Raw genomic sequence first — 25,847 nt, 5'->3', positions numbered from 1 at the left:
GGGAGCAAACCGAAGTTGGTGGGGCAATGACCCATTTATCCTAATGGACCATCCATCACTGCATCTAGTCCAATCTGTTGCCGGTGTAGGAGATCCACTACTCTATCCCCAGTGTAGCAGTTATACAATTTTAGACTTTGAACTACTGTATATGATCTTACATGGGTTGATGGGAGGCTGTTGTTTAGATGGTAATGTGTATTTTATCACTTCAAAATGTAGTAAGCCGCCCCTGCAATGTTTGTGGTGAGGGGTCCTCCTGCTCATTCTGCTGAATGAGGCCCTGGGCTTCTTGCCCCAAAGTCCAGCCATGATGACAACAGTGTACAACATCCCTGATAGGGTAGAAGGGCGTTTTGTAAAAGTCTCCTGAGATGTCAATAAAGTTCTTCCTCATGTTCAGTCAAAATATCCTTTCTTGTCATTTGAACCCCTTGGTTCAGGTTCAGCTTTCTGGAGCTACAGAAAACAACTCATTATTACCTCATTAACATGCAGAAGAACTGAAGAAAAGCCTGCTGGATCAGGCCAACGGTCCATTTAATCCAACATCCTGTGGTCACAGGTGCCTAGGAGAAGCCCACAAGCAGAACCCAAGCACAAGAGCACTCTCCCTCCTGGGGTTTCCCACAAATGGTGATCAGAAGCATAGAACCTTGGAAACAGAGTGTGACCATCATGGCCAGCAGCCGTTGATACCATTTGCCTCCGAATCCTCTTTTAAAGCCAGCCAAGCTAGTGCCCATCACTGCCTTCTGTGGGAATGAGTTCCACGGTGTAACTTTGCACTGTGGGAAGAAGCATTTTCTTTCGACTGCCCTGAGTACTTCAGCATTCAGCTTCATTGCATGTCCACAATTTCAAGGGTTGCGAGAGAGGAAGGAAAACTTTCCGCTGCCCACTTTCTCCACGCCACACATCATTTTATACACCTCTATTGTTTTGCCTCTTCCTCGCTTTTTCTCTAAATGGGTTCAGACGCTGCAACCTTTCCTCACAGGGAAGTTACTCCACCCCCTTGATCATTCTTACTTGCCCTTTTCTAGCTCTGCAATATCTTTTCTCAGGTGAGGAGACCAGAACAACACAGAATATTCCAAGTGCAGTTGCATCATAGTTTTGTATAGCAGCATTAGGATATTGGCAGTTTTGTTTTCAATTCCTTTCCTTATGAACTCCAGCAAGAAAGTTGCCTCTTTTTTACAGTGGTTTCTTGGGTTAAGAACTTAATTCGTTCCGGAGGTCCGTTCTTAACCTGAAACTGGTCTTAACCTGAAGCACCACTTTAGCTAATGGGGCCTCCTGCTGCTGCCACACCAGCGGAGCATGATTTCTGTTCTCATCCTGAAGCAAAGTTCTTAACCCGAGGTAATATTTCTGGGTCAGCGGAGTCTGTAACCTGAAGCGTCTGTAACCTGAAGCATATGTAACCCGAGGTACCACTGTATATAGCTGGGTTAACGTCTTCATTGTGCTATCCACTACAGTCTCATTTCTGGTCAGCCACCATCAATTCAGACTCCATTTTTTTTTTGGTCTGGATGAGCCTTCAGACACAGGATCCTCCTCTCTTCCGTGAGCCATGGTACAGTCCAGGCACAGGCTGACCAGCGAGAGAGAACTAAGCTTAAGAGGCTAGGCTGCAAACCAGGAGAGTCCTTGAGTTCTGCCAGAAATAAGATTCTGGGTCAATATGAAAAGTTGTAAACTCTGGGTTTCATTTAACACTTTATGTACAATTTAAAAATTGCATTATATTATTGTCTTGTGAACCACCCTGTAACTGGATGAAGGGCAATCCATAAATTAAATTAATCAAATAAATAAATAAATGCCGTTTATCTTGGTGGGCAGATGATCATTTTAAGGTTGACCCTCATTTTTATAATGTTCCTATCTGCTGAGTCTATTTCTATTTATATGCTCTTGTTTTATTGTGTTCATGGGATTGCTTCATTTTTAATTGCTATAAGCAATTTAGATGCATTGGGAAGGGTATACGATTTTTAAACAATAAATAAATAAATAAATAAATAAATAAATAAATAAATAAAGTCAAAGACCTGGAAGGAGCAAGTTTCTGGCTTGGAGCTGTCCAAGGTCCTGTGATTTGAGCCCTACCTGGGCTGACTATTCCAGAGGTGGACCGAAGGTACATCAGCTTTTGCTTGTAGATCTCTGGGTGATTTGCAACTAGACTATAGCAAGGGTTTCTGAGTTTCAGTTGCTGCTAACAAAATTGTTCTCAACAAAATGACTTTTCCCACTTAAATTAGGTGGTTGAAATTAAAAGGTGTGTGAGTAACCAGGAATAGACTGCTGTGTAAAAGGACTGTGGTTTGTAGTCAACTTTTAGTTAGAGTAGACACATTAACATTCATAAATGTAAATTAGTTACATAATAAATGTAAGTTAGTGGGCACAATGACTACAATCTTGTGAGCTCAATTCAGTTATGATACTGCAAAAAAACTTCTAGGCTCAGAATACTCTGGCTGACAGACCTCTGGTCTTCTCCTGTGGAAGCATGTGCTCTGCCACTGAGCTACAGCCTTTCTGCTATCAGACACAAATTCAAGCTGCAAGTTCTCCATCCTTAACTAAAAGCATGAAAACCACCCATTTGCCCTTGATCTTAAAGTAGACCTGCCAAATCTGAAGTCTGCCCACCTCTGGACTATTGCCAGTCTTAGCCACCTCTCATACCCTGTCCCACCTGTAGCCAGGACAGAATAGTTCACACGGACTAGCAGAATTAGCACAGGAGGAAACTTCAGGACGAGGTTGTTGTGGGGCTCAAGCAGGGTTTTGTGCTCAAGCCTGTTTGCTTTGGCCTCTGTCACTCACAGTAATCCTCATATTGCCCAGTCAACTATGTGGACTAGCACAGGTTTGAACAGTCCCCTTGTGGCTTGTGGGAAATACTATTCTCCCACTCTCTCCTTTTCTTCTGACACTTAGGCTGTGTGCATGGTATATTTTTAAAGCACACTTTGAACATCTTATTTCCCTCAAAGAATTCTGGGCACTGTGGCGTGTTAAGGATTGCTGGGAACTGTAATTCTGTGAGGGGTAAGCTTGAGCACCCATAATTCTTTGAGGGAAAGAATGCATTTCAAATGTGCTTTAAAGGCATAGTGAGGACATCCTCCATCTGAAATTACCCTTCTAGAGACACCATCAGGGGGTGGAAGAGAATGTGGTGGAGGCAACTGGGCTAAGAGGGCAGCAAAAGCAATATAGACAGAGGCTCAAGCTTAGGAAATTCCCAGCCTTCCATTCTCAGCCATCTCAGCTTCCATTCTCAGCCATCATTTGTTACCTGTGTGTGCACACAAATGAATCCACTCAATAGAGACTCTTGACTGCATTCTCTTGTGTCCCAGCTGCAGGTGAGACTCAGCCTGCAATTTGTACAGCTATTTGAAAGCTAGTTTGAACTGGTGGGTGATTGATTCCTTCGTCAAGGGAAATGGGCACAGTGCACCCCTCTTGTCCATCACAAAACTCTCCAGTGACCTACTTTACCCTCCCTGCCGTTGTTCTTAATTCCTAGAAATGGCTGCGCTCCAGATTTTGCCCATCAAGGCAAATTAATTGGAGTCAATCCTAATTTGCTCTCTGCTGTTCTTTGGCCAGAAGATTAAATGCTTTGCAGACATTATCCTCCTCCTCTTCCTCTCTCTCTCTCTCTCTCTCTCTCTCTCTCTCTCTCTCTCTCTTTGCTAAGGGACAAACCTCCCTGAATTGGGATGGACAGGCGGGTGGGGGAAAAGGATAAAAGAAGGGAGAGTTAAAAGGAGATGATGTTTAAATTCACTCTTTGTAATTGTGAAGCGGGGGTGGGGGGAAGATGCTGCGCTGCAGCCATTGTTGAGAAGCCGGGCACCAGATGGTGAGACTATTCTGGGCAGCTGTGTGACAGCAGTGGGCACACGTGGAATAGAGCTGTGGGGGCCAAGACCATTCCTATGACAGTGCCCTCTTAAGATCATGCTGGAATATTGATGATCCTTACAGGGCCTGCACTGAGAGGATAGCTTGACTGAAAGTCAGTGTTGGCTTAGAGCGGTATGGCTCTATGTGAAACATTACATCCTCTCTCACTTTAGCATACTGGGGCCACATCCATACCATACATTTAAAGCACTATTATACCACTTTAAACAGTCATGGCTTCCCCCAAAGAATCATGGGAACTGTAGTTTGTTAAGGGTGCTGAGAGCTGTTAGGAGACTTCCATTCTCACAGGGCTACAATTCCTAGTGTGTTTTAACAACCAACTCAATGAACTCTGTGAAACTGTAGTACATACATCACGGTTTTTTTTCCTTTTAAACAACAACACCACAGAGGTCTTGCACAAAGAGTCCAAGATCTGAGCAGGTGTTGTTACAAGGTGGAATCACTGCTTGGCCAACACCATCTTAAGCAATATTTGAATCTTTACAAATCCCTTGAGCCAAGGAGAGCCTTACTCTGTTTTGTCCTGCTAATGGTTACCAGGTAATTCATTCTCCAAGGGCTAGGACTTCCTGCAATTAGTTTCCTGCAATGTCCCTGGATGTGTTACCTCAATGAGAAAAAAGAACCTTCTTTCTCAGGACACTGGGGAGAAAAAGGAATGGGATGTTATGGTTACACCGCCATAGGTCCCATCATCATCATCATCATCATCATCATCATCATCATAGTTTCTGGCATTTCAGTTTGGTAAATAACTTTTTTCAAAACCAGATGTACATCCCTCCATCATGTCATATGATTTAAGCAAGTCGTAATCCAGGAAAACCTCCAGGAAGCAGTAGTTTTCCATGTGATTCATATATCTCTTTATAGCAGGGGTAGTTCCTACTTTTGAATACTAAAGGTAAAGGTAAAGGGACCCCTGTCCATTAGGTCCAGTCGTGACCGACTCTGGGGTTGCAGCGCTCATCTCGCTTTATTGGCCGAGGGAGCCGGCGTACAGCTTCTGGGTCATGTGGCCAGCATGACTAAGCCGCTTCTGGCGAACCAGAGCAGCACATGGAAACGCCGTTTACCTTCCCACCGGAGCAGTACCTATTTATCTACTTGCACTTTGAGGTGCTTTCGAACTGCTAGGTTGGCAGGAGCAGGGACCAAGCAATGGGAGCTCACCCCATCACGGGGATTCGAACTGCCGAACTTCTGATCGGCAAGTCCTAGGCTCTGTGGTTTAACCCACAGCGCCACCCGCGTCTCTTACTTTTGAATACTAGTCCTGGTAAAATAGGATTCCTATTTTGTTTTTAGGAGAGAAACTGTGTGAATGTACATTTGTGTACGTCCATGTGCATGTGAATCCTGGGAACTATAGTTTCTTAAGGCTGCTGGCAATAGTTCTATGAGGGGCAAACTGCAGTTCCCATGTATCGTGTGCATGGAGGTTTTATATAAAACATAACGGCAAGCAGTAGGGTGCAGATTGGTGAGGGGCCACAGCTGATCTAGAGTCATCTTTCCTCACACAGAAGTTCTGGTTGCAGGTCTGATCCTAACTCAGTGTAGGCACACCACTCAAGCTTTTGATTTCAATGTGCTTCGGTGCACCTAACTCTGCAAGGGATCAAGCTGTTATTTCCTCAAGCTGTTACCAAAATAAGCTCAGTTCTAGAAGACCCCTGCCCCCATTCAGTGTGAAGCTGAATTTAAATAGAATTAACTGAACATGAATCCATTCCTTTTGGCCTCCATCCAGATTTGCAGATACTGATAGTGGCCTTTTTTGCACTCTGAGAAGGGCACCTTTTTTGCCACATGTTCTCCTTGCCCCAGGCATCTGGAAAAATCAGATGCCTCATGTAGCCTGCCCTTATTACTGGCAGAGAACTAAGTTCTGGTGAGGGAAAGCAGCTCCATTTGTATTATGTCAGTAGTTAAAACACAGAATACTAGCAGCTTCATATGTGGTGTTACTCAGGAATTCTAAAAAACATGCTCACTGGGCAACAGTCATTCGTTCCCCTTACCTTGGGATTCCCAGGAATAATAGTTTGTGACTAAGTAGTAGACTTTGAGCACTTCCAGAGTTTTGCTATTTTGAGGTGGGATTCATTCACATATTGGTAAATTCAGGTCACATAACTAAAACTGATTTGGAGCTCTTGCATAATGAATTCACTCCCATAATTTGACTTTTTGTGACAAGGAAAGTGATGGGGAAATGTCCTGGGAATCTTGGGGTAACATTTGCTTGACACAGCATCTTTTAACCTCCCTGCAAACTTTGTGCAAATAAATCAGGATGAATGCTCAATAAGCAGTTTGTCATGAACTGGATTGTATTTGTTTTCAAAAGAATGGTGTTTGCAGACAGGATTATTTTTCTACTGATGTCACACAATAGACAATTTTTTTCCACAAGAAAACAAGTGGTTTTGTTAAGAGAAGTATCCAAAGAATCGGGGAGTACAGATGAGAGAAGCTTGCTTTTGAGTCAAGTAGAGGCTTAATCCAGGAGTGGGGCCAACTCTTGTCTCCACATCACACAACATGATGTCAGTGTCTGTTTACAATTTCCAAAGGACAAACAGGATGGTATTTCTGCAAAAGAATTAATGAATACTAATTGGGTCTTAGAAATGACAATTCATAGAAACCAGAGTGAACATTCCTGTCTCTGAGGTGGTCTTTTTCTGAATTTAAAGGCTTTATACTAAACACACTCAAAAACCCTGAATGTTTTCAAGGCTAGTAGAGCTGCTGACCTGGAGTTTGTTGATTGATTTGACACAATTTCTTTTGACCTGTATTGTGATTTTTAGGTTGGTTCAGTTGGCACAAACAGTGAGCAGCTCTCACATATGACAACAGACAAATTGAGCACAAACTTCCTAGGTAGTCCGGACCCATCTCCATCTTTGGGCTTATTGAATGCATGTGACTCAGTCTCATTTACTGCAATTAATTTGATAAATGTAGTGCAGCCGGCTCCAGTTTTGTGGGTCAGTCAGGTGCTCTCAGCAGGCCTCAACCTTAGCACTCCTATTCTGCAATGCACATCTGCAAACTTGTTTGCTTTTCTCTTCTGGAACCAATCCATGCAACCATTCAGATAAAGAGAGAGAGAGAGAATAAAGCAGGCAAAGGATGTTGCTGTATCACCTCACTCTTCTGATTGTTTGCATGCTAGAAATGACAAGTGAACACAGGCATTGACAGCAGTGAGGATGAGGAGCAAGACCAGCAGTCTCCAGGGAATGGCAGTGGGCCCTTTGCAGGGGTATTGGCCACAAGAGGTGCCCAACAATTTTTGTAAATAGCCCTGTGATCTTCAGATGAAGGACAGTATAATAATTTAATAATAAAATAATATGTAAATAATACTGCTGCCGCCAGCCCTGACTGGCACTTTCAAGCATCTGTTGAAGTAGGCGCTTGCCTCCAAGGCCCAGCTGCTGCACATGGTTTCTCTCTCTTTGCCTTTGAACAATGAAGAATCCTGCATTCCTTGAAAGGAGAGAGGACATGCTACCCTTGTAGGATATCATGTGTCAGAAGGGAAATAAACAGATATTATTGCAAAAGGCAAATGCAGTTGGAGCAAACTTCATTGCTTGTGCACCCAAGCTTTCAGTTAACCTCATATCTGATTTAAATATTGTCCCATGCCGATCCACTTTCAGCTTTGTTAAATTGGAAGAGAATGTGTTAATCCAGACATAAAGCCACAATCCTCTTGTACTAAAGTAGCCCCATTAAAATAAACTGTACCAATTTTGAGCAATAAGAGGATAGTAACTCTGGGAACAAACTTCAGTGAGTTAATAGTCCTAGAACTGGCCACTCAAGAAGCAGTCTAGTATGTTTCTTTCTTATCCAATCTCATGTGTTTATTAGTTGTCACAGAAGTCTCCATGGTGAACCCTGACTTCTTTGCCATGCTAGGATCTGGATTACGGCGTTGGATTCTATTTATTATTTATTGTTCTTTCTAATAGCAAACTCAGGTGGTAAGTGCCGACAGAGACTGAGCTAAAACAAGGGCATTAGAAAATAAGATGGAGTGGTATGAGCATCCTCAGGGGAATCCGAAGTACAAAACATTAAAGGGGAACCCACAAAAACCAGCTGAGTGAGGATCGTACCAAAGAATGTTGAGTGTTAATGGAAGGAGGAAACCAGAAAACTGGGGGTTATGGGAAATTGATTACTCTGCTTGAACTCTTTATGCTCTCATACAGGAGGGCATAGCTTGCTGACAGAAACTCTAGAAAAGAAGAGCAATACTGCCAAAAGGTGAGATTACACTGTAACACCAAAATCCATATTAGGGAAATAATTTTATCATCAAATAGAATCATAGAATTGTAGTGTTGGAAGGGACTAAGAGGGTCATCTAGTACAACTGGCTGTTTTCAACTCTTTGTCAGGCTAGATGGTAAATAAGAAATTTAGATGCATGTGCAACTAAATTTACAAGCTAAAGCAAAAATACAGCAGTCGGCAACACATGAAAAAATCCCTAAAGAGCCCGCTTAAATAAAACCAACTGCTGCATCTCATGTTGAGTTGTCAGGGAGCTTTCTGTTATTTTTCTGCACAATCCTATACACATCTATTCAGATATACAGCTTCAGTCAATAGGATCTACACTCAGGTAAACCTGTATAGGATCGCAGCCTTTAAGCTGTACTTATTTTGATGAGTGTGGATATGCTTTATTTAGTATTTTTTAGGCAGAGGCGGTTAGTTTTGGGTGGCATGGAAGGGCAGTAAATAGTTATTGGATTTATTATTACTGTATTTTTAGTGCCAGGGAAGGGCAGAAGAAGTGCTTAGAATTTCTGCTATAGGTGCCTTGATTTGGTGGGGGTGGGGAGCAAATTGTCTCGATTCGGCTGTGTTTTTGTTCTCTTGCTGCTCTTCCTTATTGCTCGGACCTCCAGATGTGGCAAGGGACGTCTCAGTTGCTGGTCTTTTTTGCTGGTTGGTAATTCTAACACACCCAGCTTGGAAAAAATGCAAGTATTTCCAAAAAGTCACGGAATATGGAGGGGTTTTGTGTCGTTCTTATAATTTACGTGCCCTGCGTTTGCTGTAAGCCTCGGATATAAACCTCAAAGAACTTAAACGGTGATGGTTTTGTTTTTTTTAACTGTCACGGTTTGGTGAGACGAGATTTTAAAAACGCATTAAGCAAACAAACGCATGTTAAAAGAGGCGCATGTGTACAATGTATTCGTATGAAGGCAAGCAAAAACAGAAGAAAACAACCGTGAGGGGAGAGAGACCAAGGGGCGCGCCAGTCGCCGCCTCCTGTTCTCAAAGGCAGCCCGCACGGGCCTGTAAAGGGCTCCAGCTCCGCTCTTGGCACCCGCTTCCTTCCTTCCTGGCCTCGCCTCGGTTTCTATGACAACCACGGCCACCTCTTTCCCCCCGCTCCCGCCCCTCTGCGTTAAGCGCGGCCCACGACTCGCCTCCGCCAATCACAGCCGGGGAAAGCGGCCGCGCGCCATGTGTGTTGTTATCCCGAGCGCTCACTGATGACGCAATGACGCGAGCGCCAGGCCATAACCCCCCATTTGGGCTTGGGCTGGACCCGGCGCCCACCCCGCCGCGGGCTGAGGTGAGTCGGTGTGGGGCGACTTGGCCGCAGAAGGCACTGAGCTCGACATGGTCTTCTTGCTATTCGGCGTGGTCTTGGCGGGGCCTTGACTCGGGGGGGGGGATGTCTTGGGCGCACCAGACCATAGAGGGGCCTGCATTTCTCCCTTGTTCGTGCTGTATCCGAGGCCTGCTTTGCAGGTCCGCCCCCCCCCCCGCTCCGGCCTGGCGTGGAGCTTGAGGGCTTTCGCAGTGAGCCTCTGTAGTCCTTCCGTTTGCCCAAAGTAGCACTTCAGGCTGCTCCTCTTTGGCATTCGTAGCTCTTTCCCCCGGCAGCCTCAAAGCTCTAGTAGGGCAGCGCCTGTCCTTAGAATTCGAGTAAGCAAAGAAGGAAGATGCTTTAGTGCTGACTGTGCTTAGTCCCGTTAAGTTGGTGTCACCATAAGGTCAAGGAAAGGGAATTGTTTATCTCTTAAATAAAGGAAGCTGCGTTGTGCCAGGTAAGACCATTTGTCCGTTTAGTCCAGCATTGACTACTCCAGCATTTCCCAACCTAGTGTCCTCTTAACTGTTTTGAGCTCCCAGTTCATCACCCACAACCAGCTTAGCCAATGGTCAGAGATGATGGGAGTTGCCCTACAGCATGCGTAAGCACACATGTTCTCCATCGCTTGTAGCAGTTGTTCTTCAGGATGTGAGGCATAGGTCTTTCAAATCACCTGCTCCCTGATCCTTTTACCTGAAGATTTCAAGTACTCTGTCTTGGATCACCTTCCTGCAAAGCATGTGCTGGAGTTTTGGTTCCTCTCTGATTGGTCTGCCATTAAGAAATTTGGGAGTATTATTCACTTCTATAGCTTGATGCTGGTAGAATTTAGCTCTGGTTGACTGTTACCTGAAAACTCTTGAGTGTAGTGAGAGAGAATGAATGGGAGTAAATATGGCTTGCTACTGTTTCTTAACATATTTGGCCCTCACAGGAAATCAAGTGAGCTTCCATACATGCATCGTATACAGAATTGCTGCCCTGTTTATGCTTGTAGAAAAAAAGGTGGAGGAGGATTAAGTATAGGCTTCAGTGTTGTGTGGGTGCACATCGGTTTTCTTCAACATGCAAGAGGAAGAATAGGTTGTCAATGTATAAAACAGAAAAACAAGGGTGAAAAACAGCTTGTTACTTGTGACTGAAGTTTTCTTCCTACATGATTACTCCTTGTCTAATCTTGTCTTGAAAGCTTTAAAAATATGTGCCGTGGAATAAAACTTGTTAAGACTGTTTACAGAGAACAAGGGTTTAAATGGGCACTTCATTTTCTTGTGTTCTCATAGCAGTTTGAAACATGCTAAAATTTCATGGTACACATGGTCAACACCTGACTCCTGTGGTACTCTTGTAAACTGCCCTTTCAAAAATAGTCTCTCTCAGAGGAGCAGGGCAGTGGCCACCTCTTAGACTGTCCTGTGGCAAGCAAGATTTGGGAGGCACATGTGCTGAATAAATATGAAGGGTATTATCTGCATGGTTACGGTATAGTAAAGTTGCACTGGTAAAGTAATTGTACACCTGATCTTTAAACCTTAAAATTATGCATTATTGGCTTTTGTAATAAGTGCTGACGCACAAGAATTACCTGCACTTGAAGAAGTAAGAGAGGCCTGGACAAAGCCTGGTTTCCATGGAATTTGAGTGAAATTGATCCAGGGTCTGTGAGTGATGTTATACAGTTTTAAAACCACAGGACCTCTTTACAGAAAGAACCACTGCTTCAATCAGCTTACTAGGGAGACAACCTTTTTGCTTCTTGGTATGAGCTTTCGTGTGCATGCACACGAAAGCTCATACCAAGAACTGACTTAGTTGGTCTTTAAGGTGCTACTGGAAGGAATTTTTTTGTTTTGACTATGGCAGACCAACACGGCTACCTATCTGTAACTGGAACCTTTTTGCTTATATACCCACTAGTTTTCTCCTTGAAGTCAGTAGAATATCAGAAGCCTACTCCACAATAGCTTAAAGCTGGGCTTTCAGCATGGATGCTCCTCTTCTGTGGAACAGCATTCCTGTTGAGATATGAAAAGTGCCTATTATTTCATTTTTCCGTGATCGACTGCAGACCATTTTGTTTTGACAGGCATTTCCAACTGGGTGAAAAGGTATCTGCCTTAGTTTTAGTAACACTACAGAATAAACACCTATAGTTTTCATCGTTTGTACTATTTTAAAAGCTATTTTAAGTAGGGTGTTGTTGTTTTTGTAAATTACCTTGGGATACATATGGAAGGTGATTAATAAATTAACAAAATAAGTGTAGTATTGCTAGTTCCCCCCACCCCAAGATGGTGACTGCCCCTTTCAAAGCTCTGATTTACTAAGAGGATGCAGTTGTTACTCTACCAGTCTGTTACCTACCTTCATTCCTGCCTGCAGCAGCAAGGTTGACTTTAGATATGAGAGATGGTGGCTAATGGTGCAGCTACTGCAATATCTCTCAATGCCTTGATAGTTTTAATAGGAGAGGCATCAACTCGAGATGAAGACCAGGCTATTCTGTTTGCATTCCAATCACTTCCTTATAACAGCCTTCTAGGCGAATATTGAGAAATATTTTACTTCCTTGGTAGGTTCTGGGACAATATCTGATTGCACTGACGAGCATTGTTTCCCCCCGCTTCCACCCTTGAGATTTGTGTAGGATTGGAAGGAAGTACATCTGAACTCTTCTGAAAGTACAGTTCTCAAAACATTTTCTTGTTGAAATTCTATTGCAGTCTGTGAAGGGTTTGCACAATAAATCTTTTTTTATAATATCGTAGATTTTTTAAAAAGACATTTGAAGGAGGAATAAACATTAAATATGATGACAGGTACCTTTAAGATGAAAACAGGAAAACTTGAGGTGCTAACTTTTCTCACAGCATTCATAAGGAAGAAAAGTGTGTGTGTGTGTGTGTGTGTGTGTGTGTGTGTGTATGTGTATGTGTATGTACACCAGCCTTTCCCAAGCTGGTGGCCACCTGATAATTTGGATTGCAACTCCTGTCCTCCCAGACCATTGTCCACATTGACTGGAGTTGTTGGAGCTGGAGTCCAAAATGTCTGGAGGGCATTAAATTAGGGAAGGTTAGTTGCTTTGACTTTGCAGTGTGAAGAAAATGTGCTCATCATTTTTTAAAGATTATTTTGAAAGGTATGCTTCTAACACACTGAGTAATGCCACACTTCAGATAATTTTCCTGATACTTTTGAATGCCAATTGTGCATGATTGATGTTTGTTACAGGTGCTTTAAATTGACAAAGACATGTGGTAAGCCATCAGCAGAGGGTGGAATGTCCTCTACTCTGGCTTCCCCTTCTACTTCTTGAGCCTTAAGATCATTCCCGTCCTGTGAATGGAGGTTTAGCTTTAAAGAGATTTTTAGGATTAAATGTTAACCTTTGAACACTGACTTCCTTAAGCTTTTTGTTTTTTCAAAAGTGGAATGCTGCATTTCTTTCTGACATGCCTTTAAAATTCTGTTGTTTAGCTGCTCTTAGTAGATGGGATTCTCTTACGGTTGCTCTGGTTTCATGTACGTTTGAGGAAAGGTAAAATATACAATGGCAAAAGATGTTTGAGAACATCCAGCAGCTTTCTAGTACTTTCCATTGAGTAGCTTGAGTTTAGACATCTTTTCCTCTCTCATGGACCAGAATGGGAAAACTCAGACTGAGAAAGTGACATAAACTCCTGTCCAGCATTTTTTCTTTAAAAATAATAATCTTCAAACACTGTAAAATCAAGCAACCTTCTGTGGTGTGTTGGGATATAGGGGTGCTTTTCTCTTTTGATAAAATGAATGGAAGGTCCTCATTTTCCAAAAAGCGAGCCAATTCAAAGATCTGTCTGAAAAAATGATGAGACTGGTAAAATGTAATTCTGGCACCTAAGAATTTATTATTCTATTTGAAACTTTTGATGCTTAATTCCTAGGAATCTGAAATATTTTTAAACCCTGATAAGGAAGGTTATTTGGCAATTTAATCAAAATAAAAAAAATCCTTCCAGTAGCACCTTAAAGACCAACTAAGTTAGTTCTAGGTATGAGCTTTCGTGTGCAAGCACGAAACTGGCAATTTAATATTAGCCCAGCAGCAGAAAATGCTAAAGCTTGTAATGGAATTTTGTACCTGTGTAATCTGTATGATAATGTTGATAGTATTGTTTGAGAGTCAACAGTTTCAGCATTCAGCATCTACAACCCTAGCTCCAGCTGCTAGAAGGAACAATAGAGAAAAGAAGGTGCCAAACCAAACTGTAGGTCAATATGCTGATCAGCCAAACAAATAGACAAATACTGAGTTCACTTGGAAATCTCTTGACTTCTGTGAAATTTACTTTTAGTAACTATGCTAAGCTAGAATGCCTTCTAGTTATACAGCTGCTAGACTCCATTGCATTCCCATATTCTTTTTGCAGAAAACATTCGCTGTTCCAGCATCAATTTCCTGTCTTCAGCTTCATAGGTAACCTATAATTTGGGTGCAGATGCTCATGAAATGTGAGCACTTCATACCTGTGAAGTGATTCTGGTGACTTTCTCCCTTTCTCACAATATCTCTGCACATGTTTGGATGCAATTAATTAACTTACATGTTTTCCTCTACTGGAGATTGTATTAAGGAAGCTCTAGCCAACTGGTTTTGGGAGGACTTGGGTTGATATATTGAAACAGTTTGAACTGTATATGTACTAAAAGTTATCTTGAGATGCTCAGAATTGTTGGATCATTTTATTTTTAACTTGATGGAGTTAGCACAGAACTAAGAATGTCCGAGTCTTGGCTTATCAGTGGAAGTACTGATGTTGTGGCATTTCTTTCTTTGGTTTCATGACAGAGCTGTGGTTTAAAGCACACTTACACTCCCCCTTCCTAATTATATTTTCTGGGAAGCCAAGTCTCCTGAGTCATAGTAGAGATAATTTCCAAGTGATTGAATAAGCAGGAGAAAGAATTGAGGTTATTAATATGGTTCAACTCAGACATCACACAGAGGTATGGTTTGTGTCAGTCTTCCTCCAAGCTGGTGTCTTCCAGATGTTTTGGACTACAATTCCCATCAACTCCAGGGATGGTGGAATTTGTATTCTAATGGGTGCCAGGCTGTGCAAACCATGGTTTGGAAATCTACTTCAAACTGTAGTTATTGATTCTGATTTGTTGGTGATCACAAACTGTGGTTTAAGAATTCAAATATTGCACTAAGACCTGAATTAAGCTTATGTGCAGAAAGGAAGGGGGCATTTATTGAATAAATATAGTATGCTCATCTTTCTCTCTCTCTCTCTTTCCGCTCCAGCTTCCTGGGATGTCGTGGAGATTGGAATTGTTCCAGACATGCTTGCTCTGGTGTTGCTCTGGGAGAACACCTTGATGGATGATTAGTACCATTCAGTGATGGGCTGTGGGACTAGCAAAGTACTTCCTGAGCCTCCCAAGGATGTTCATTTGGATCTCGTTAAAAAGGTGGAGCCATATACTGGTTATAAAACTGACATATATAAGCACTTCATCAAGGGTGATGGAGATGCCATCAAATCTGCTATCCCTTCTCCTCCTCGTCACACTAACCCACATGTGGAACAGGCAGAGCCTCGCAAGAACAGAGTGGCAAAGTACCGTGCAAAATTTGATCCCAGAGTGACAGCCAAGTATGATATCAAAGCCCTGATTGGCCGAGGCAGCTTTAGTCGTGTAGTACGGGTGGAGCACAAGGCTACCAAGCAGCCGTATGCAATCAAGTTAATAGAGACTAAGTACCGTGAAGGAAGGGAAGTGTGTGAGTCAGAGCTGTGTGTGTTGCGTCGTGTTCGGCACACCAATATCATCCAGCTCATTGAAGTGTTTGAGACTCAGGAGCGTGTCTACATGGTGATGGAATTGGCCACTGGAGGGGAGTTGTTTGACCGAATCATTGCCAAAGGTTCCTTCACGGAAAGGGATGCTACCCGAGTGCTGCAAATGGTGTTGGATGGAGTTAAATACTTACATACATTGGGCATAACTCACAGGGACTTAAAGCCAGAGAACTTGCTCTATTACCACCCAGGCATGGATTCTAAGATAATGATCACAGACTTTGGGCTGGCGAGTGCTCGAAAGAAGGGAGACGACTGCTTAATGAAGACTACCTGTGGGACACCAGAGTATATTGCCCCAGAGATCTTGGTCAGAAAGCCCTACACAAACTCAGTAGACATGTGGGCACTGGGTGTGATCTCATACATCCTACTAAGTGGGACTATGCCTTTTGAAGATGACAACCGCACCCGCTTGTATCGGCAAATTCTGAAAGGAAAGTACAGTTACTCAGGGGAGGTGAGTGTGTCAAGGTTCCAGCAAGGGAGTGCCTGTTGTGCCAGTGTATTCTGTGATGGTCTGAAATCTCTGGTCTCTACAGGAAACACCCTCATCCTTAAATCTTGAAGCCTACTGCAACCCTGGTCCTTTAAAAGCTACTGCTTTCAGAATATATAGTGTATGTTTTTTTGTTTCAGAAATTAGGCCCCCTTTTGCACAAAATGTCTTACAAGAAGCAACAACAATGAGGTTGTCTGCGTGAAAGCAAAAGTAACAAGTGATTTCCAAGCAGTGGGAATCTCTGTCCCTGCTAATGGGAGGTGGTAAGGCCAGGCTTTTTCAGAAATGGAATTGAGAGTCATTTATCCATTTTTTGGAGATGTATTGCATTTCCTCTAAAGAAAAAAAAATCCTCTCAAAATGGTTTGCAAAGAAGAAAAATGTAAAAGAAATATTAAACTAATACAGGGTGCCTCGCAAGACGAAAAAAATGGTTTGCAAAGAAGAAAAATGTAAAAGAAATATTAAACTAATACAGGGTGCCTCGCAAGACGAAATTAATCCGTTCCGTGAGGCTCTTCGTATAGCGGTTTTTTCGTCTTGCGAAGCAAACCCATTGACAGCTTAGCGGATTAGCACTATTAGCGGTTTAGCGGCTTTTAGCGGATCAGCTGATAAGCGGCTTAGGGCTTAGGGAAAGGGGGGGGGGAAGGGGGAAAAAACCGCAGGAACTGGCTTTTAAGCAGTTTGGGAGGCCTCACTCCTCTGGAAGATAGAAGAATGCATGAGAGCTCTGCCAAGTCTTTACAACAGCTTCAGATGGGATGAGCTGAAAAGCCATTCCCCTCTAGGAGTCTGCCTGTCCTCAGGAAAGATGGAGCTAAATCTAACTTCTGAGTCTTGTCTGGTGCTGTTCAAAAGACCAGTGGACCCTCCAGAAGTTGTTGGACACCAGCTTCCATCAGCTCTGGCTAGCATGGCCAATGGCCAGGGCGAATGGGAGCTGTTGTTTAGTAATATTTGGAGAGGCACACATTCTCTGGAGAGGCAATGCTTTAGAGGCTATTTCTAGGAGGTGCTGGCATGTATCAATTAAATCTGTCATTGTACTGCTTTGGTCTGCTTCATTGTGTGTCTTATGGTTATAGAAAGAAGAATATATGAATGTGGAGATAAGTTCTATACTTCCTTCAGTAAGTTACACTCAGAAATAGAAATAATTCAACTATTGCCCCTAGTGGCATCTCAGCAAGAACTGAGCCAAATGTTTTATATGTGTAAGAGAGCAATTTTTCAGTCGGGGGTTGAGAAGTGACAGTAAAATAACTGACTGAAAAACAAACGAGGTACTTGCTAGTTCTCAGGCTGTGATGACATTTCAGTAATGGATGAAGAGTCCTTTTTATATTATTTGGGGTGTAATGTTCTAGATGCTAAATCAGGATATAAGTTGCTTTTGAAAACATTGAGGCAATTTTCATGGCTGTGCAGGTTTTGATAAGTCTTCTAAATAATGTGCAGTTGGTCACTCTTTGATTTGACTTGTAGCTTCTGTATGTTTGTGGCTGGGTTGTGTCAGGCAGTCAGATTTCACAAGCAAGTAGGTAACCAACCTACAGTATGTAGGCACCCCATTTATATTCTGTAGAGTAGTAGTAGTAGTTGTTGTTGTTGGTTATTTTGCCATGCCTGTTTTGCTTCCTGTAGACCACAGCCAGTGAATCCAGATGATCCAACTAGTTTCCCTATTTGTGAATTGTGAATGAATCTGACAGCTGCTATGTCCTGACACTGATTTAAGCAACATGTTTCACAGTGTTTAAGAATGAGTGATAATCAATGGAGAAGTAGGTCAAAGAGCTGATAGCGGGTGGTAGGCTCCCAAGCTCCCACAACACCCCCCCCCCCAATAATGGGTGTCTTGAAGAAACCATGCTTCTGCTAACCTGATAAATCTTAGAGAATCAGTTTTCTTCTTCTTATCTTTTCTGGTGTAATGGGAAGAAATCAGCCATAAGCTTGTTTTATCACTGGCCTTCCAAAAACAAATTAAGAGAACTTTTATTACACAGAAATCCTTTAAAACTGCACTGGATGCAGCTGTGGCAAACTGAGTGTAAGATTGAGAATGTGGGAGAAAAAGGCTGCTACAGAAAGGCCCCTACCCCCCCTTTTTTAGCTTTAACTCTGTGAAATGAACACACTTTTATCTGACAGTGGCACTCCCAAGAGGCATGTCTGTGGAGATCCGATCATAGAGTTATAGATTCGCCTGCAGTGACCCTCTGGGCTAAAGCATAAGAAATGTGCTTTTGAACCAGGGAGGAGAGTGTCTGCTAACATAGGCTCTCATAGAATTTCACAGGCAGAGAACTTGCATCATAGAAGAATCCAAAAAAGGTTAGATGTTTTTCCTTCTCTTCCTATCCCCAAAAGAAAAGCTGTACTTTCCAAGACAAGGCTTGCCTCAAATGCTGAACTGAGATTGTGGAGTCCTATTGAGAGAGAGAGTGCAAGAAGATCAAACACATCCATTCTTAAGGAAATTAGCCCTGAGTGCTCACTGGAAGGACAGATCGTGAAGCTGAGGCTCCAATACTTTGGCCACCTCATGAGAAGAGAAGACTCCCTGGAAAAGACCCTGATGTTGGGAAAGATGGAGGGCACAAGGAGAAGGGGACGACAGAGGACGAGATGGTTGGACACTGTTCTCGAAGCTACAAACATGAGTCTGACCAAACTGCGGGAGGCAGTGGAAGACAGGAGTGCCTGGCGTGCTCTGGTCCATGGGGTCACGAAGAGTCGGACACGACTAAACGACTAAACAACAACATTGAGAGAGAGAGATGTGAAAGCTGATATTCAGGCTGACTTGTGAAGTATTTCCATTTTCTTTATGAGAAATGAAGAGAGCTTACAATTTGGGTTCTTTTCCTGGAGCAGAGTGTCTGTTTTCAAGAGGCTAGTAGGCAATTGATGGGAAAGCTATACCTTAATAGCTCATTTAGGTCCTGCTGACCTCAGCTACTCTAATTATCATTCTCTGGCTCCTGATGTTATAGAGTTGATGGCAAAGGCATGGCGTTTAAGGCAGTCTGGGGATAAGTGACTTGGCAAGCCCTTTTGATGATGTTAGCTCCCTAGGTAAGGGTTACAATGCTTATCGAAGCTGGATCAGTACAGCCTATCCATCAGGAACTAATTGTGTTCTCCCCTGCCACCCTGCTCCCTGCTGCTCTTTCTTTGCTTTATCAGGGCTTTGCTAAATAAGCTGAAGGAGCTAGTTTTACTGTCAAAAATCCTACAGGTAACATAGCAGAAAACTTCTTCTGTTCTAGTGTTTCAAATAGAGAGGAGAGTTCACATGCTTTCCAGAAATGTATCCTGTCACTCTTTTGCATTTCTGATTTGATGCTAACAAACTAGAAGGCTTCCAACTACTTAAAAGTTGGAATTCAAGGGAGAAGTAGCTATTTGCAACTTGGCATAATATGTGGAGTACAGGTACTGGAGGCTGTTGGCCTGTGGGGAAACTTAGTGCTTGGGAGCTGGTATAGTGTAGAGTCTGATGTATAAATCAGGAAGTCCCAGCTTCAAATGTCACCTCTACCTTGAACTCATTAAGCTGCTTTAGGCAAGTTACTTTCTCATGGCCCTGGTTCTCCCATCTACAGTATGGGGGATAAAAACGCAGACTTAGGATTGTTGTAAAAATTACTGGAAAATATACATGGAACCAAGGACCTTATACCAAGTCAGGTGGTTGTTTTACTCAGTATTGTTCACAATGATTGGCAGGCAGTCTCAGGCAGGATTTGTTCCCCGCTCGACCTGGAGATGCTGGGTATTGAACCTGGGACCCTTCTGCATGCAAAACAAATGATCTACCTCTGAGTTATGCCTACTTCTTCTTGAAAGCACTTTGCCAATGTTAAAGTACTAAGACTTGCAACAAAATGTTGCAGTGTATCATCACCTTTGTAGAGGAGTGCTCCTCTTCAAGGTTCCAATCAGCCATGTCTTCCACCTTGATTTTCCATCTTTTTGGGCAGGAGATTATCTCCGCAGAATCTTTGCTGCTGTTAGTGCCCCTGCTGAGTCAAGATCAAGATGTCCTTTGGTCACAACAGTGGCAATGCTCAGGCCAGAGTCTGTTTCTGTTTCTAGTTGAATGCTACCATGTCATGCATCACCACAGTTCCCCATACCACTGCCATCCTGTTCCCCAAGCTCAGGTCACTATTCATATCATCTGGAATGATTCCCTCTCTTCCTACCGTTTGTCTTGAAACAGACAGTGTAGTGCTGTAGAGATTTACAGTCCTGGCAAGCTCTGAGTAATATTTGCAATAGTGCATGGAGCCTCGTTTGACAGAGTGGCAGGCAAACAGTTAGTTGTTTTACTATTATGTTCACCCATAATGGAAGCCACTAGCTGCATGTCATAAGAAGAGGAAAGAGTCCTGTTGGATAAGGCCAAAGGCTCATTTAGTCTAGCATCCTATTATCCCAGAAGCAGGATATGAGTGCAGCATCACTCTCCCTACTTGTGACCTAGCAAGCTGTATTTAGAGCCTTCAACAATGAAGACAGAACATACCTATCATGGCCAATAGTCACTTATTAATTTATCTAATCTTGTTTTAAAGCCATGAAAGTTGATGGCCACCAATACATAATTGTGGGAGTGAATTCCATAGTTGAACTATGCCCAGTGTGAAGAAGTACATTGCTTTTCCTGTGCTGAATCATACAACATTCAGCTTCCATTATGAGAGAGGGAGAAAAAGTTATCTCTATCCAATTTCTCCAACTATGCATACCTCAGTGGCTCAGCCTTTCAGCAGCCCCTCCTAGAAGGCATCATAAGAGTTGACTGGTACTCCGGCAAATAATTTTTGCATAGAACAACTTGGAAGTTCGTTGAAATAAATTGCATCATTTTTGTATCTTCATTTCTACTTGCCCCCATGTTCTTTGGTGCCTTTCGCTTGAACTGCTGCATTCTCAAATTCTTCCGTATATTGTTTGTGTTTCCTGGCTGCTCTGTCTCTGTGCTTGTTGTCTTAGATCCAGAACATTGTAGTGGTTAGAGTGTCAGGCTAGGAGTGGGGAGAATGGAGTTGAAATTCTCACTGAGCCATGAAGCTCACTGAGTGCCCTTGAGCCAGTCAGTTACTACACATTTTTTGCTCTATAAGACTCACTTTTTCCCTCCTAAAAAGTAAGGGGAAATGTGTGTGCGTCTTATGGAGCGAATGCAGGCTGCGCAGCTATCACAGAAGCCAGAACAGCAAGAGGGATTGCTGCTTTCACTGCGCAGCTATCCCTCTTGCTGTTCTGGCTTCTGAGATTCAGAATATTTTTTTTCTTGTTTTCCTCCTCCAAAAACTAGGTGCGTCTTGTGGTCTGGTGCATCTTATAGAGCGAAAAATACGGTATTTCTTTTGAACCTAGCTGACATCTGAAGAGCATTACAAAGATTATTATTAAATTTTTATACTGCCCTTCATCTGAATATTACAGGGCAGTTTACATTATAAAAACGCAAAAACACATACCATAAAAAGAAAATAAAACAATGCCTGCCATCAATGGTTTAAAAGACCCTAGATTGTTTAGGAGAAGAGGGATGTTTTTGCCTGACACCTAAAGATAGTAACAAAGGTGCCAGGCAAGGCTCCCTGGAGAGAGCATTCCACAAGAGGGGAGATAAAGGGTCGGGGAGAAAACCAGTGTGGTGCAGTGATTAAAAGTGTTGGACTATGACAGTGCAGTTCACTGAGTAAATGTGGGCCAGTCGGTCTGTCAGCCTAACCTACCTCACAGGGGAAGGGGAGAACCATACATGCCATGCTGAGCAACATGGAGGAAAGCAGGATAAAAATTTAACAAATCCTCTTTGCGTTGGCTTTTACTTCAAGATCTACTTTTACTTACTAAAGAAGCCCAGTGGAATCTGCGGGGAATGTTTTAGAGGACATGTCTAGAGTTACTGGAAGCAAAGTAAGAATCCTGAAAACATACTTTGTAAACTTTCCTGATCATAATTTAAAAAGTGTAGGCTGCATTATCTGTCTTGAAAGAGTGGCTGAAATCTATTGTCATGGATATTTGTTGACTCGCTTGAGTAAATGGTCCACCAACGTCACACCCCCCCTTCCTTTTGCTTTGTGACTCACACCAGCTTTTATTCTCTGATGAATACCACCTTCAGATGGGATGAGGCTTAAACACCTTGACGCACAATGCACTTTGAAGGGTCGTGTTGCATATTTAGCCTGGAACACGATGTGGTGCATAACAGTTTCTGGTTGACATTAGCTTGGGTTAGTGTGAAATGGAGGCATACAGAATTATAAAAGGGAAAGGGAAAGGAACATAACATAAATATTCAAAGACTCCTTTGTATTTAAGCTCCTCCTAACACCATAGCATCTGCCTTCTTCCCATTTGACACTCAAGCTTAGCTTTTTGCTATGACTTCACCAAGTCAGCTTCACGGGACGCAGTCCAAATAAAATTGGGATATCGTAAATATGTGTGATTTTTCCTTCACTCCTCAATGCAAAAACATGTTTACTCATGGGAATTGGTATCCCAAACATGTAAGGGCTGTGTGCCATGTGGGGATGCAGGAGGAACAGTGCAAACAAAGGGACAGTTTTTGCTGATGCCAGTGGGAGAGCATCTGATTTGCATGCAGAAGGCCTCAGTTTCAGTTTCCAGTATCTCCATGTAGGACTGGGAGAAACCCCTTTCTGAAGCCCTGGAGATCTGGTCCACACATGCAATATTGAGCTGGATGGACCAATGGTATATCAGTGTATGGCAGCTTCCTGTGTTCTTGTGCACAGGCCTAAAAGAAAACTAAACATTCCCAAGTCTCATCTAAAAGCAAGCAGGAATTCAGTGCATGTGCATTGATCTCAATGGAAATTTGGCTTGCCTTTACTAGCAGGGATGTGTGTTTATGATGTTATGGTATTATTATTATTACCTTATTTATTTATTTATTTATTTATTTATTTATTTATTTATTTATTTCCTGTTTTTCCCCTAACAGGGATTCAAGGCAGCTTACAGATAAAATATCGTGCAGTCAGATATTTTGGTGCTAAAAATATTTATACTTTAAACATCAACTTTAGGCAGGCAGTTTGCCACTTTAACTTTTTGTACCCACTTGTCAATCCATAACTCCCTGGATGGCTTACTACAACATATTCATAGCATATAACAAGAAAATATAGCCATAATAATAAAGTTCTGCAATCCTGTATTGACTTACCTGGCAATAAGCTCCACTGAACTCCACTGCATTTTCTTTTGAGTAGGATTGAACTATCAATGCCAGTAAGAGCCCAGAAAATTGAAAGTGATTTTTCTTTGACCCCCTCCATCACATTTGGCACTGCTACAAAAACGGTCCTGACTTTGGTAGACTTCCACCACACTTTGATAGTAGGGGCATTCAAGGGGTGGCTGATTGTAACAGCGAGGGAGCAGGAGGTCTTTTGGTTAATGCTTTTTCTTCATACATCCCTATAAATGACTGCACAGTTCTTCTGAGTCTTCTGAGGATTTGACTTTCCTGCAATAGTTACAGAAGAATGTTCCCAGCAGGAAACTAACCCAACTGAGACTGTAAGGTTGTTTCTTTCTTTCCATTGACTGATATACAGTATTTGATTTTCTTTTTGAAATTTGAAAGGTCTGAATGCCTGTTTCAAAGGATTATTCATTCCAACTCCCTCCTTACCTGTAGAAAGGGTGCTCGGAAGGTAAAATTCAATCTGATGTTTTCCATGCTTGGCCACACTGGCTGCTTCAAACATAACATGATGAATGAAATACATTCAAAGACAGCACAAATTAGAGGGCCCTTTGAAAGAGGTGTTTCACTTTCCTTGGTCCACTTTGTGCTTTTTTGGCTGGATGTGAAGATTTGGCTGTCTCCTTGGATGGTGCTTTGGAAGCAACTTTTGGATTTTTAAGATTGTCTTCCTAGTGGTCTTATTAGAACCACCCCTACCCCCACCATGTGTGAGATGCATTAAATGTTGCACATATTTCCCACAGAGGCCTAAAATTGTGCGTATGTACAAGAATGAACAAACAAATCAATGAAAATTCTGACTGGAATAAATAGAGGCTAGAAAATTCAGCTTTTACTGAGAAGAGGAACTGTTTTTAAGTGCACCTGAGAGTTCTGTCTCCTGGAAGAGAAGAGAAATCCATTTACAGAGGAATGTGCTCTTGTGTCCCAGATGAAGAGAGCATTGAGCAAGTATGGGTGAAGGCTGCATGTGACCTGAGGGGCCTCTACTTAAGAGACAGAGTGTTCTGGTCTCTCTCTCTCTCCCTCCCCCCTTTCTTTCTTTAATTTTTTTTCTTTCAAGACGGAGGAACATTGAAAAGAGCCTGAAATAGGCTGTCTCCATGCCTGAGGTGGAACGTTGAGGTCAGCCTGACAAATGCACACTCTATGATGAGGCTCAGAAGCCTTTTTTGCTCTGCCTCTTTTTCTTATCTCCTACACCTGACCTTAATGCAACTGTTCATCTCAGGCAGAGGTAGCCAACGTGGTGCCCTTCAGTTGCTGTTGGCCATGCTGGCTGGGGCTGATGGGAGTTGGGGATCCAGCAACATCTGAAGGGCATCATATTGTCTATCTGCAGTGCTGATGTAGTTGACGTGGTTTTGTGCTGAGCTGTGTGGCTAACTTACTGGAACAGTGGTAGAAACTTTTGCAGAATTAGAAACTCATGTAGCAATGCCAACATCCTGCTTGGTTACCTAGGGTGAGTGCAAATCTGCTCGAAGTAACCAGATATCCTGTAGTAAAGATGTTTCTTTGGGGAAGGGGGGAATGGACCTACATTTGGACCTGTATTGCAAGCTGAATTTGACACTTCTCATTGTCAGTTTCTATGAATTACTAAGCATCTGTATTGTTTTCTGTAAAATGTCCACTTTCCATTATGGTGCATTAATTATAAACTTCTTTGAGTCTCCAGGAGAGTATTTTTCTCAAAAAACATTGGTACCTCAGGTTAAGCACTTAATTCGTTCTGGAGTTCCATTCCTAACCTGAAACTGTTCTTAACCTGAAGCACCACTTTAGCTAATGGGGCCTCCTGCTGCCGCTGCGCCGCTAGTGCGATTTCTGTTCTCATCCTGAAACAAAGTTCTTAACCCAAGGTACTATTTCTGGGTTAGCGGAGTCTGTAACCTGAAGAATCTGTAGCCCGAGGTACCACTGTAAAGTGAAATAGTTTGAAAATCACACATCAAACACTTGTTTGAGATGGAAGTGAGTTCCTTGAATAATACTGGGACAAAACTAGTATTGCATTTGTTAAAATAAATGTGATTATTTAGAGAACGTGGAGAATATCAAATCAAGCATACAAATGCACACACTCACAAAGCTTCTAGCTCTGATTTAAATGTGACAGAATGCACAGTACACATTGTAGTTTATTTGCCTTCTGAAGGTGCTCAGTCCATTTAATAAAATGAGAAGGATAGTCTCCCATCAGAATAGAGTGAAGACTTCTTCTGCAGCATGAATCCCCTGAAGAGTAAAGAGGCTATCTCAGTTGTTGCATCCGTTTTAGACTTATTTGTTCACCGTCTTGACATCATAAATACATAGTTTCAACAGACCGTTAAAATATTTTGGGCTTGGGTCCCTTTTGACACAAGCCTGATTTGCCATGTTTAAAGAGAGAGCAAAATATGTTGGCCTTACGTCACAACTGACTGGCAAGTTGTATAAGTAGAGGACAGCAAAGTTGGGCTATAATGCAAATAATTTCATTCTCTCTCCCCCCCCTCCCCCCGTCACAGGGCATTGCAAAACCTTGTGAATAACCCAAGTAAACATTCCTAGAAAACTAAAAAAAGAAAGAAACCAAACTAGTTTAACTAATAA

At 42.5% G+C, this 25,847-nt stretch overlaps 1 protein-coding gene across 1 annotated transcript in view; it reads left to right on the top strand.

Moving 5' to 3' along the window:
* Positions 1-9,468: 9,468 nt before the first annotated feature.
* Positions 9,469-25,847, top strand: part of PSKH1 (protein serine kinase H1) — a 28,407-nt gene continuing 12,028 nt past the window's right edge. Inside the window, exons 1-2 of the mRNA XM_079987898.1 lie at positions 9,469-9,589; positions 14,907-15,925. Of these exons, the coding sequence (XP_079844024.1) occupies positions 15,005-15,925 (921 nt within the window). The 5' untranslated portion in view covers positions 9,469-9,589; positions 14,907-15,004. The remainder of the gene's footprint in view (positions 9,590-14,906; positions 15,926-25,847) is intronic.

This window comes from Podarcis cretensis (genome assembly GCF_951804945.1).
Source record: "Podarcis cretensis genome assembly, chromosome: 8".
Lineage (NCBI taxonomy): Eukaryota > Metazoa > Chordata > Lepidosauria > Squamata > Lacertidae > Podarcis > Podarcis cretensis.
The sequence above is the reverse complement of the archived record's forward strand: the minus strand, read 5'-3'. Positions and strand labels throughout refer to the sequence as shown.